The 13,589-nt window shown below is 37.9% G+C and overlaps 3 protein-coding genes across 3 annotated transcripts; 2 read left to right on the forward strand and 1 right to left on the reverse strand.

The window, feature by feature from the left end:
* The first annotated feature begins 229 nt into the window (after nucleotides 1-229).
* Nucleotides 230-3,575, forward strand: LOC141899152 (uncharacterized). The gene is made up of 9 exons (XM_074785308.1): nucleotides 230-404; nucleotides 606-1,668; nucleotides 1,739-1,925; nucleotides 2,005-2,110; nucleotides 2,189-2,326; nucleotides 2,665-2,763; nucleotides 2,842-2,933; nucleotides 3,098-3,215; nucleotides 3,454-3,575. The coding sequence occupies exons 1-9, from the start codon at nucleotides 230-232 to the stop codon at nucleotides 3,573-3,575; spliced, it is 2,100 nt and encodes a 699-aa protein (XP_074641409.1).
* A 1,886-nt stretch (nucleotides 3,576-5,461) lies between these two features.
* On the forward strand, nucleotides 5,462-9,339 carry LOC141899153 (uncharacterized). Its single transcript, XM_074785309.1, has 9 exons — nucleotides 5,462-5,642; nucleotides 5,822-6,884; nucleotides 7,028-7,214; nucleotides 7,300-7,405; nucleotides 7,547-7,648; nucleotides 7,741-7,839; nucleotides 7,962-8,053; nucleotides 8,894-9,006; nucleotides 9,126-9,339. Exons 1-9 carry the CDS (start codon nucleotides 5,462-5,464, stop codon nucleotides 9,127-9,129), a joined length of 1,947 nt encoding a protein of 648 aa, XP_074641410.1. The 3' UTR covers nucleotides 9,130-9,339.
* Nucleotides 9,340-11,901: 2,562 nt separating this feature from the next.
* Nucleotides 11,902-13,251, reverse strand: LOC141899154 (G-protein coupled receptor 83-like). The gene has a single exon (XM_074785310.1). It carries the CDS (start codon nucleotides 13,249-13,251, stop codon nucleotides 11,902-11,904), a length of 1,350 nt encoding a protein of 449 aa, XP_074641411.1.
* Between the last annotated feature and the right edge of the window lie 338 nt (nucleotides 13,252-13,589).

Here is a 13,589-nt window from a genome sequence, read left to right on the forward strand (position 1 = left end):
TCTAACGTTTATGTATGGTTTAACAAACCTTCAATTATTTTTCGCTGTAATTTGTTTCAATGAGAATATCGTTTATTACGATGTCGTAGTAGAATATGCCACTTAAGAGCTGGGTTACAGTAGATATTTGTCATTAAACACTTCTCCCTATATCAAACCTCGCAGCAATCCGATCATCTTACAAATTCGTTTATCAATATCAAAACTATTCTGTATAGGATCTTTAATCATGTCGTGGCTGATACGGAGCCGAAAGGCAAACCAAGTTTGCCCTAGCTCTAACGGCAGTGGTGCAAGTATACTATCATCGGCCAGTTCTATGACTCCATCACAACTTGATGCAACTATATTAGACATGCTCAATGTATCCCATGACACCGGCAGATTTGTTAACATTTGCGAAGGTATGTTCTTTTTGCGTTAATACTCATTGAATCTTGTAAGTCACATAACCTAATTTTACATGTGAGTAAAAGATAATTCAAAACGCTTGAACCGTACCGTCAGGCACAGACATTAAGTTGTATGGGCCAAGATGTTCTAGAATGCTTTGGCTGGAGAAAAACTTGGTTCTTAATCTGAATTAATTCGTGTTGACTTTGTAGGTAATCCCCTGACAAGTAAAGGAAAAAGGATCCAGCTAATGAAAATGATAATGATTGCTATGGTTCCACTTGCTATATTGCTGGGTCTGACAGCTAATGTATTTGCCGAAATGATTCTGAATCACAATCAGATTCAAGGGCTACGAAATGTTGTATATTTCAGTACGGAGGTTGGACACGTGCTCAATCAGGTTCAAAGAGAGCGTGATATGAGCGCCTTATACGTTAGCGTTATAGGACAAGAGGGAGGGGCTGAATCTAAGGCTCTATTGATGAAACAGTATCCAACTACCGATATAGCTGTAGTTAATTTATCATACTGGCCCGCGGACGCTGTCCTGATTAAACGAAAATCTGAATTTCAAACAAGGGAAATGTTTCAAAACTATATCAACTTGCATAGATATAGTTTAGATTCATCAAATTCAACACTGACAGACGAATTGTCGTTTTATTCGGAAATTGTCAACGTCTTTCTCGAATGGCTTATCAAATCTGTCACCGAGGTCCCAGCCGGAAAACTATGGCAACACGTCGTCGCTTACTTTGAGATTCTCCAGTCAAAGGACAACTTCGGAATGGAGCGTGGGCTGGGTACTATCTTTTTCACACAAGGCTACTTTGATCGTTTAGAGGACTATCTCAGCTTCTTAGAAAATCAAGATCAAGCAAATACAACTTTCGGATCAGCTCGTTATTTCTCGCCACTCGTTGATAAATTCTACGAGCATGTCATCGCAAACAATGCAACTTTCAACTTATTGATTCAAACAATGAGAGCAGAAGTGCGAAGCAATAACGCGTCGGAGGTCGGATCCATCGAAAGAGGGAAGTTTTGGCACGAGCTTATGTCTTTGTACTTGCAACATCTGCAAGAGACCCAAATGCAGCTTGGTAATAGTATTCTGAGTTTACTAGATGCAGAACTGCAAGAAGATGAAATCAAGATGGCCATTATAGCGTCGATTTTCGCCCTTGTGATTATCATGTGTCCCATCATTCTAAATGCAGTGTACGCACTGACTAGCGCCATTCAGAGTTATTCTCTAACATTGGCGGCCAGGTAAGTAACAGATTATATCTTCGTTTATATATTTGATCAGTTAATTCATTTCTGAACAACGTCTTTTAAGGACCAAAGCTTTGAATCGAGAAAAAAGGCGCACAGATACACTTCTTTATCAGATGTTACCGAAACAAGTGGCGGATCAGTTGAAACGGAATGAAATCGTCGACGCCGAAATCTATTCGGAAGTAACGATCTTCTTTTCTGATATTGTCGGCTTTACAGAAATCTCCGCGCGATGTTCTCCAATTCAGGTGCTAAACACAAAGAAATATAAATGGTTATAGATTGCTTACATTGAATCGTTAGTGATGATAATCTACATGTTTACAGGTGGTTAATATGCTCAACAGTTTATACACGTGTTTTGATCGAAGAATCGCTTTATATGATGTTTATAAGGTAGAAACAATTGGTGACGCATACATGGTTGTTTCAGGTAAAACCGTTGATCTTGTGGCATTTGAATTAAGTCGCTATTCATCCTTCATTGACTGTATTGCTCTTCTGATTTCAGGTTTACCGAACAGAAATGGCCAGCAACATTCAACGGAAATTGCTACTATGGCGCTTGATCTTTTAGATCATATCAACCTGCTCGAAATACCGCATTTACCGGGGACGATCTTCCGTTTAAGAATCGGCTGTCATATGGGTAGATGTTCTTTGTTGAACCTATTCTTAATTACTTGGAGTATGGGTCTTTTGAATAAAAAATGGAAGGGCGAAGCGGAAAAAATAAAAAATGGTTTTATAGTCATTTAATGCAAGAGAACAGGGGAAAATAGGATTAAAGTTTTTACTAGTATTCGATTATTTTCGGAAGAAATTGTGGAAGGACTGCAGAAGAAAAGTAAACGTTTGCAAATTATAAGAACGATATACAAGAAAAATCTTTTTGAAAGCATTATGACGGAGGATTGGTTAAAAATGTTTTTGGTGTCACACTGTCGTTTCGTTACGTATTGAACTGATAACTGTATGATATTGCAGGACCAGTTATCACGGGAGTGGTTGGTAAAAAGATGCCCAGATATTGTCTGTTTGGTGAAACTGTCAGTATTGCCTCAAAAATGGAAGCGCTCGGAAAACGTAAGTTCGATGTGAAACCTCAAAATCCACTCTGACTCCAGGTAATAGATATAATTCTACGCTTTTATTTTGTTGCAGCGTGTCAGGTCCATCTAAGTGAAAGTAGTTACCTGGCGCTCAATGCTGTTGGAGGATTCGTGATGGTCAAACGTGAAGAAAACGTAGTGAAGGTAATCTTGATGATTAATGATTAAATTAAAGAGTTTTTTGAAAAACAAGACGAATACGTAGTTATTAAGTTAGCGTAACACCTTTCGCTTCTTATGCGTAGTAGCTGCGCATTGAGTGATTTTATGCTAAGATATTCACAGATTTACATATTGTTTGTTTTAAGGGTGACCCGGTATTGGAAGATGCGTGGAGAGGTGAACAAGTGACGTACTGGTTGATGGATAGACAGGGAATGGCACGCAAACATGTACCTTCTTACAGCGACGATGAGGACTTTGAAAGTAAATTTCTTAATCTCGGTGTCGGATATTATGTTTTCAATAGGTATAGCTTATCACGGTGGCTGATTCGGGACGTGTCAATATTTTTTTTCAACCAAAAGCAAACTTTAAAAAGTTTGTTTTTGCGCGGTAATATTTATTTTTGCACGTTTTCGTGGGGGATGAGAATAATAATGACATGTCCCGAATCAACCACCATAGCTTATTCATCTTTGTTTATTCATTTCTTTCGATTTAGATGGAAGTATCGGAGGCCCTGGCACCAAATACGCATCCTTACTGGGATATGCTAAAGACACGATATCTACGACATCGAGGCCTTTGTCGTGCACGGGAAGTTCTGTCAGTGCTATCGAATGACGTCAAACACCAAACCAATCAATCTACAAAAACAACTTGCTCGCAGTATAGACTATCCTTCACCCATACAGATACTGGATGATCTGATGTTTCTTTCATTTATCTATGAATTAATGCGAATTATTAAATCCGATGTCTATTCTTTGATTTTTTTGTGATTGATTGGTTTGTATGTTATTTATCCAAGCCTATAATTGGGCTCGTTTTATGCTCGAACACAAGAGGATTGTTTCACGACATATTGAGATATAATTTGATTCATATGTTACATTATATACTATACTTTGTTTGTTGAACGTAAACGCACGTACCTGACACTCTTGGTGTATTGATACCTGTAAAAAATGTAATATGGCCAGAAAATATCATAACCACTTGGCACTATTGTCAAGGATCAAAGTGTTGCATCGTGCTTTTAGATATTGTACACATTTCAAAAAATAAAAAACCCGATTTATGTTATTAAATGGAGTGTTCTTTACGTCATCGGTTAATTTTTTCGGGGAATTGTAGTTGAATCAAGGATTGCTCGGAGGACAATTTCATCTATAAAATCAAGTTAATTTCGTAATTGAAAAGATCACACAGAATGGGAACAATCCACCAAAAAGATGAGCCCGCTCTCCACTTTTGATGCTAAAAATGGTTAACCTTTGATGCGACAGGTAACTGGTAAGATGGAATTTGGAACACAGCGACAAGTAACCGTGCCTGCGTACCATCCACCATTTGGCCAATTCGTTCTTATTACCAGGGAAGAGGTGATTATGATCAAATGACACGAAGTCATTAAAAATGAGAAAGTTATTATAAGTCACTAATCATAATTTTCGCTTCGTAAAACTAGTGCTTCATAATGAGATGTGGATGACCATTGGAGAAATTCTATTCCGCGTTGTAACGATATATAGAAAATCCCACACTAATAACGGATGAAGACCAAAAGGTTTCAAAATTTGGAGCTTACAGGAAAACTTTCTGGACTTCGTCTTCATCCGTTATAGTAGCGATTAGCGTAGGATGGATGTTTGGTGGATGAAACGACTGTCGGATGAAACGACTATTTCAAATCATTTCCTACTAAAAGCAAAGTAAACATGATTATCTGATTAAACATGAACAATCAAAACGATACTGGAGTGAGATGTAGCTAGCCTTGAATAGTTAGGGTGGATAAGAAGTAAAAATTGTACTATGAAATATACTATACGAATATACTATGGTAGTCAATGTTCAAATCTAAAATTTGAAATCAAATCCAAAATTCCTTTCAACTAGAGCATTTTTGACAGAGCTTATTGATTGTGTGTAACATTCTAGTTGCCTGGTCTAATGATTAGATTACAAAATTCTTAGATTCATTTTCAGTTTAGTTCAGGTGAAGGGTATTAGTGGACCTCCTAGGGCGACTAAATGGTGTCATTACAGGATATTTAATTAGTCTCACAGAGAATATCGTGTTACATTGTCTTGGTTACGGTTTCCGAAACAAAGCCATGTTATATCAAAATCATTCGGTGAACATCAAACATGGATTTTCTATCGGGAAGACTGCAATATTTTAAACTAACAGATATTTCAACAATTTGGTGATACTCTTTGCGTAATAGGGTAAGCTACCACTTAAATATTGCACGTTGTAACCTAGAAGAGAAATCAGTTTATCATCGTAATAGTTTTAAGCATAAAACAAGATAGAATTATAAAGATATCATACATGCTTACTCGATTGTAATTATTACTACCAAAATACCGATGAAATAGATACGAATTATTTCAACATGATCGATTAATAAGTTAACGAAATAATTACAAGCTGATTTGAGTTTCGTACGCTGATTTCATCTCAATAATTTTAGATCGTGCTCAAGCTTCGAAGTACCACGATGTCTTGGTTGATAAATAAAAACGTTAAGATCGCCCCGGGACAAAAGGGGCTAAACGAATCGAAGCACTATGTTATGTCTTCGGTTGATTCATTATCACCGTCTGAGTTGGACGCAGCCGTAGTTGAACTATACCAGGTTTCACCGTCGAATTCAAACAGACTGCTCATATCATGCGAAGGTAAATTCTAATCATGAATAGCTCTGTATAGAATTTGACGAAAATTCATTTCGCTTCGTAAATTGAAATCTCAGAATAATACTTTGCGTTGATGTATTTCCTTTGCATGTCGTGAAATTACCAGGCCAAAAACACTGAACTCATTCTCACCAATTATCTTTTTTTTAAATTTTGAATAGGAAATCCCCTAACCAAGACAGGCAAAAGATATCAACTAACAAAAATGTTTATGATAGCTATGGTTCCGTTAGCCATTCTACTAGCGTTAACGGCGAATGTTTTCTCCGATATGATTGAAACTCATAATCAACTATCCAGTTTACGAGAAGTGGTTTATTTCAGTACAGAAGTCGGAACTGTATTGGATCAGGTTCAAAGGGAAAGAGATTTGAGCGCGTTATACGTTAGCGTTATAGGACAGGACGGAGGGGCCGAATCTAAGGCTCTATTGATGAAACAGTATTCTGTTACAGATTCGGCCGTTGTTAATCTATCATATTGGCCCGCGGACGAGGTTTTGATAAATCGGAAAAGAGAATTTGAAACGGGTGACATGTTTCAGAATTATATTAATCTTCATAGGTATAGTTTGGACACTTCGAATACAACACTGACAGACGAATTGTCGTTCTATTCGGAAATTGTCAACGTCTTTCTCGAATGGCTTATCAAATCTGTCACCGAGGTCCCAGCCGGAAAACTATGGCAACACGTCGTCGCTTACTTTGAGATAATTCAATCGAAGGACAACTTCGGAATGGAGCGTGGACTGGGCACAATTTTTTTCTCTCAGGGATACTTCGATCGTATCGACGACTATTTGAATTTCCTTGAAAATCAAGATCAAGCCAATGTAACGTTTGGTTCAGCGAGATATTTTTCACCGCTCGTCGATCAGTTGTTCGAACACGTTATCGAAAATAATGAAACTTTCAACCAAATCATCCAGAAAATGAGAGCAGAAGTGCGTAGCAATAACGCATCGGAACCAGGCTCTATAGAGCGTGGGAAATACTGGCATAAGCTAATGTCTTTGTATCTGCAACATCTTCAAGAAACACAAATGCAACTTGGTAACATCATTTTGAGTTTACTGGACGCGGAACTGCGAGAAGACACGATAAAGATGGCAATCATAGCGACGATATTTGCATTGGTTATCAGTATGTGCCCGATAATTCTCAATGCAGTTTATACGTTGACAACCGCAATTCAAAAATATTCATTGAGTCTGGCCACAAGGTATAATCTCTATTCCTACTCTTTTAATATAGACAATTAAGAAAATATATGTTTCATTTAATTGCAGGGTTACGATAACTGTTTTTATAGTTTGTTTTTTTTTGATAGTATATCATAACAATATTCTGATTATTATGATACAGGACAAAAGGACTTCGCACTGAAAAGAAACGCACTGATACTTTGCTTTATCAGATGTTGCCCCAACAAGTAGCTGAACAGTTGAAACGGAGTGAGATCGTAGATCCTGAAACCTTTAATGAAGTCACTATATTTTTCTCAGATATCGAAGGTTTTACAAAAATATCTTCTAAAAGTTCACCGATACAGGTATGAATAACCCCGTCTTATATATTGTCACATTATTATTTCATTTCTATTTTGTTTCTTTACTCATCTTCTTACGCATTTTTAGGTTGTCAATATGCTGAATAATCTTTACACCTGCTTTGACGAACATATAGCTAAATACAACGTTTATAAAGTAGAAACGATTGGTGATGCGTATATGGTTGTCTCGGGTAAGTCGTCCGATTTTGTAGTTTTGCTGTGGGTTATTAATAAGTCTACGCATTATTTCTCTCACTCTCTCTCTCTCTCTCTCTATATATATATATATATAGGACTTCCAAATCGAACTAAATCTCACGAGCATTCTAAAGAAATTGGTTCCTTGGCATTAGTACTTCTCGATCACATCAACGTTCTAGAAATACCTCATTTACCGGGGAAGATTTTCCGTCTGAGAATCGGTTGCCATACAGGTAATAACGTGCATTTTCTCCATACGTACCGTAATTAGATCTGGTGTAATGGATTCGCAATACTAAGATGACTCATTACATTATATTATTAGGGCCTGTGGTGACTGGAGTAGTTGGTAAGAAAATGCCTCGATACTGTTTGTTTGGAGAAACAGTGACAATCGCCTCAAAAATGGAAGCACTCGGAATGCGTACGTCAAACATAATCTATACCGGAGTTGTTTTCTCCTTATAGTTGACGAGTCTCCGTCATTAGATATTAGATAATCTAGAAAGGGACATTTCAGCAGCGCTTTAATTTTTTTTATTCCAGCTTGTCGAATACACGTGAGTCAAAGCTGCTACGAGTCGTTGTCGCTTCATGGTTCTTTCAAACTTACACAACGCACGGATATGATTTCAGCAGTAAGTAATTGTTCGAACCACTAATCAAATCGGATAGCAAAAAATGATATAAAAAATCTTTACAAGCTTTTAGTCACAATATACGGAGGAGCATTGATCACGTCATTCTGTTTATTTTGTCCGTGTTGTGTCCAACTTCAATGATTTTTTTTATACAAGTCAATTTCTTCGTTTTCCGCCGGTAAGTTTCATGGTGAATAATTTAAGTGATTTGTAAATGAAGTAACCACCGCCGCTCGTGTGCACGCAAATTTCATCATCCATAGACCGTAACACTCGCCGTAGTCTTATTTACATCTCCTTAGTTACGCAGTAAGCAAATACAAACCCATCCTCCCCCGGCAGGGATTCGAACCTGATGGCATCGAGATTGCCACGGCACGAAACCCTGCCATAATCAACCGTGTGCGCAGATACATGCGCAGTTCAGATGATGGGATTTTTAGCCAATCAGAAATCCAGTTTTATTTTAGCCCGGGTTTTCCCATTTATAGTTCTTCCTTGAAATTTGCCTCAACGATTATACAACGAGCATTCTGATTGGTGCCGCCAGTTTTCGTTCGGAAAGCTGCGCATGTACCTGCGCACCCGGTCTACTGATGCAGGGGTTCGTGCCGTGGCTGAGTGTAGCGATGCCATCAGGTTCGAGTCCCTGCAGAGGGAGCATGATACAAACCGCACGGGTCCCCTGATACTTCATACAGTTCAGCACACGACTTTAATGCTTCACTCGTTGATTAATCAAACTTGAGAAGAAAATGTTTCAAAAGCAATGAAATTGACGATTTGATTTGCAGAAAAAATTACAAAATATTCAGATAAAGATGGATTTGTTTTTAGAAAGATATATCTGATGCAATGGGAGCTGTTAGTAAAACTTACTGGTTAGAAGATATGGCCGGAATGGTATGGGTTTCTAAACCAGTTCCACTCGGTACTGAGGATCGTCAAATGTAAATATTCAGTTCATAATATATGATTGAAGAACATTCTAAGTGCTGCCAAGACCCACAACGTGATAAATATCGGTATCATTTTAACTCAAATACATGTTTTACAATTTAATTTTCAGTTAGTCATACTGTAGCGAGTCCTTAAAAAGATGCTGAATGGGCTGATCGTGCGCGAAAAGATGTTAACGACGATAAAAAAGTCGGACACCAAAATTGTTATGGGTTAAAATCCAAATATTTAGAAATAAACTAGTGTAAGGTTTTGCACATAACTGGTGATGATAAATCCACACTCGGCTCAGACTCTTAGGGTTTCAGAATATTAATGATTTCGACGTCACCAGAAATATTGTAAACCTTTTTTGTCATTGATGTTACTATCGCTTTCATTAGTTTTCTTTATGTGGTTACCTTCTTCGTAAGCGATGTTTCCAATATCAGGTTGATTATTTCACCATAATAAAGTTCATGCACATTTTCTGAAAATTATTGTCTGTTGATATATGATGATCAATCTCCTTTATAGTTAGAAACTTGCATTCCAAAGATTTAAACAATAGAATAAAATATAATTCAAAACAATAACTTTGAATAGCTTTTTATTGTCAATTGTAAACACTTTAAGGTAAATAAACTACAGTGAATTTGATATATACAGAGGATAATTTCTGATATCACACACGTTACAAATATTTAACAAGAATAGTACACTCGATCTACTTGAGTGCTCCCTACACGTTATTTCCTTTATAGCATAAATCTTTCTCCGAGTTCCGTGTAAAAATAATAAAACAACATAAATTCACTCGCACAATGAAAATACATTAGACAGTCATGTAGTATATGAACAGAACTTCAACTCATAGCACTGATTAACCTCAGTATAACGAGAGAACTAGTAATGCTTAATTATATAAAACATAACCTGGATGGTCGTTAACTAAGACGAAATGAAAAGTTGATACATTTTGGAGAAAATGTCAAGGTCGTCTGCTTGTGTATTACGAAAATGTGTTATTATAGCTTTCTCAGCGCCTCATATTCTGTACTGTCATTCCAGTTCCTAGCTATTGTTGTTGATATTTAGTTAGTCTTTCTACCAGATGATATCTGTTATCTTCCGGTCCACGCTTAAGATTACAAGTTTACATGGTTTGCAGTATTTCTATGTTCGTGGCTTCCACTGCCCCTCCTTGGTTAGATAAAGGTATATCTCACGAGTGCTGTAAGTAGTAATTTTGTAGCCTTATTTGTTTCGCTCTCATTTCTAATTCCTCCCTTCTCATTTCCTATTTCATCTACTTACTTTGTTTGTATTTGTTTGTGTTATTTGTTATTTTTTGATAAACGGACATAAAGTAAATACAAGGAAGTCAAGTTAAAGCCCGCATTAATTCTCGTAAAATCGGAGTAATGTTGTCGATTGCGTCATACACCGAAAAGTGATTTCAAGGATCATTGTGTACAATATAAAGTTTACATGCAATCGTTTAACCCGAAGATACTATGACATATTCTACATCATTTGAATTTGAGATTTACGTTTGTTTTTCCGAACTATAAAGGCACCACGATAAAAATCGCTGTGGGAATCTCTGAAGCTGCATGAATAATGACAGAGCGCGCAGTGAGACGCGCACTATTGCTGAAAACTCATGAATGTGAATTAGGGGAGAGGAGACCAGGGGCAAATTATCTGACCTCGACTTGAACTTCCCATTAAAATATAGTCACACACTACGGCTCCAATTTTAGGATGCTTTTTTACATCGATAATTATACCGAAATCTCCTTAATGTGTTAAATAAGGTCATTAAGGGTTCTATGTGTCATTTATTCAGCCTTGAATATAGTGGAATCGAGTGATCCAATTCATGGTTGATTTACGACCTTCCTGATGAGTTTGTCTCTACTTCAACGAAGGACTAGTTCATTTTAATGTTAAGGAGGCGATCCGGCTACGGACAATATTGTGGATACACAGGACAGGATAGCGCGCTCTCTCCCTCTCTCTCTTCCTCGCCATCTAATTAAAAAATAACAATATCAAACTAATATTGATTTAAAATAAATCAAATTAGCAAGCGGCCTTACATAGTGGACGATACAAATATATCTATATTGTTATAGTAATTCAAGGATATGATATATATAATATGCTAGCCTCTCATTACACAGGACTCGCGAATATTTGCAACGAAAGGGATTTTCTAGGAATGTGTTTTCACGAAAATTTCAAGCGCTGTCATTTTTATGTATGCGATCTGGGGAGAAAAATCAATTTTAATATCCATCAAGAGTTAATTCTACTCAGTTTCAATATTGTGATGGATTTTGCCACGGGGAATTGATTTGCACGTCATCATCGGAAAGACTGCCAACCGTTCAAAAAAAAAATATCTCGGTGGATGGAGAAGGTTTTATATTGATTTTATGAGGAACGACGATAGGGGCGATGATCATCAATCTTTAATCAGTGCCCTCCTTCCCTCGTCGTCCATGCTGAACGATGGAACAAAATACCCGCTATGAAATAATTAGGAGCTTGAAAATCACTTTAATTATAAACCGCAGGAAAACATCTGACGAAACGAAACTGTTCGAGGCAATGCTGACGTCACGGTGCGCTTTCCTTTCCACCATTTTTTTCAGAGTTTATATTACAATTAACGTTTAACATTCATTTCAATCGTTATTAGGTTTTCAATTGCTCTTCATTTTGAACTCGTCAACTCAAAATGTCGGACGATATTACCAATTACTTATAAGTATAATCTACGGGAGTCGATGGTGAATCTATCTAACCTGCTCATGTTCACATTTCTCTTCGATCCGATGGCTCGCGGATGAAATCTATTTTTCAAAAAGCTGCTGTCATTCCTGTGTTCGGTGAATCTAGATTTGACAACTGTGTTGATGAATATCCGGATAAGATAAAGATTCTAACTTATCGTCATCTTTGTCCGGATTTGTTTGCATCGTATCTGGAGTCCCGTTATCCTCAGACCTCCTCGTTGGATCTGGTGGTGGACTCGGCTGTTTATTTGCATTGTTGTTGCTGCGATGTGAATTTAACATCGGTAAATTCACTTGATGCATGTGCAACCTGTCACCATTACACATGCGTCTTAGGGACGATGTAGATCTAGTAGTGCTCCAGCGATGTCGTCGGCCACTGCGATCGGAGCGTAACGCCTCGTGGCCCGGGTGTACGCGACGTTTCTTCTTTTTCGTCATACATCGTAAACATTTCATCACTTCTCCGCGAAACGTTTCGTTCATCCAGCAGTAGATGAACGGGTTGAAACAGACGCTCGTCATCGCGATCCAATAACAGGAAAACAGAGCTTTCGGTCCGTGTCGGAAATCAGTCGTTGGTGGAAACCTGACCAGCAAATAGTAAATATGTAGCGGTGCCCAACACATCGCAAATACCGCCACAACAACCATCAACATTTTAATCGTCTTTTTCTTCGTCCTTAAATGTATGATCTGTTGATCTTGCGTAACGTGGCCTAACGTCACTCGCATCCACAGTTTCTGCGCAATTCGTCCGTACGCCAGGGTTATAACAGCAAGAGGGATACAAAACTGTGTGAGGAATGTTCCCAGGAAAATATATCTTTCGAATTCGGCGTTCGGAAATGTTCTCGTGCAACGCTTTTGCTTTCCAACGAGCCAAACACCGGCTTGGACCTGACCGTGCCAAATACCATGGGGCAAAGCCATAGCACCGGCGAGCAACCACATAATTATAGTGATTGTGATCGCCCATCGGATGGATATTTTTGGTCTCAACGGATAAATGATCACTTGGTATCGATCGATAGCGATACTGGTCAACGTAAAAGTCGACACGTACACGCTCAATGATTGGACAAAATTCATCACGTGACACATGCCATCGCCGAATGGCCAATCATCGAGGATGTACCGCGCAATGTTGAATGGAATATTAAGGAGTGTTATCAATAAATCGGAACACGCTAAATTAGTAATGAACATATTAGTGACAGTGTGCATTTGTCTATTCCGCACGATCACGTATATTACAAGTGAATTACCGAATATGGACACAAGAACAATCAGGCTAAACACAATCGCCAAAGCCGAATTTTCCGGATTATTTTGTTTCGACATGCGTTGCATTACGCCGCTGAGGAACTCTGATAAGTTTCCATTTCTAAAAGTACCAATCGAACCGTTGACACGATTCAGCGTGAAATTCAAAAGAGATAGATCCATCTTTTCGCCGCGGAATTGGAATGTTGTGACGTCACGCCGTTATCTGTTCCATTCGGTATATTGATCTGAAACGACATAAACGGATATTTCAGCTGGATTCGTCCTGTGTGAAAGAAATATTTTCGAAGGTGACAATTTTCTGACGATGCGTTAACCGTTGCAGATTTATCACATTCTAGGCGGAAAATTGACTGAATTGATATTACAGTTTTTCATTGAAGTGAAATCGACCAATTCTCGGCGTCGACATTTCCACATAAAAGTCCGTTATATCGCTACCCGTGCTATCTTTGTTAACAATTAAGTGACTCCTCCTTATTGGATATGCAAGATTTATG

The sequence above is a fragment of the Tubulanus polymorphus genome, chromosome 2, assembly GCF_964204645.1.
Source record: "Tubulanus polymorphus chromosome 2, tnTubPoly1.2, whole genome shotgun sequence".
In the NCBI taxonomy this organism is placed as follows: domain Eukaryota; kingdom Metazoa; phylum Nemertea; class Palaeonemertea; order Tubulaniformes; family Tubulanidae; genus Tubulanus; species Tubulanus polymorphus.

What these genes read in the sequence shown, in the direction of transcription:
- LOC141899154 (XM_074785310.1), bottom strand. Translation starts at nt 13,251, where the DNA reads ATGGATCTATCTCTTTTGAATTTCACGCTGAATCGTGTCAACGGTTCG.
- LOC141899152 (XM_074785308.1), top strand. Translation starts at nt 230, where the DNA reads ATGTCGTGGCTGATACGGAGCCGAAAGGCAAACCAAGTTTGCCCTAGC. An exon ending in TCTCTAACATTGGCGGCCAG is followed by an intron (nt 1,669 to 1,738) that starts GTAAGTAACAGA and finishes ACGTCTTTTAAG; the next exon opens with GACCAAAGCTTTGAATCGAG. An exon ending in CGCGATGTTCTCCAATTCAG is followed by an intron (nt 1,926 to 2,004) that starts GTGCTAAACACA and finishes ACATGTTTACAG; the next exon opens with GTGGTTAATATGCTCAACAG.
- LOC141899153 (XM_074785309.1), top strand. Translation starts at nt 5,462, where the DNA reads ATGTCTTGGTTGATAAATAAAAACGTTAAGATCGCCCCGGGACAAAAG. An exon ending in ACTGCTCATATCATGCGAAG is followed by an intron (nt 5,643 to 5,821) that starts GTAAATTCTAAT and finishes AATTTTGAATAG; the next exon opens with GAAATCCCCTAACCAAGACA. An exon ending in TGCGTATATGGTTGTCTCGG is followed by an intron (nt 7,406 to 7,546) that starts GTAAGTCGTCCG and finishes AGCATTCTAAAG; the next exon opens with AAATTGGTTCCTTGGCATTA.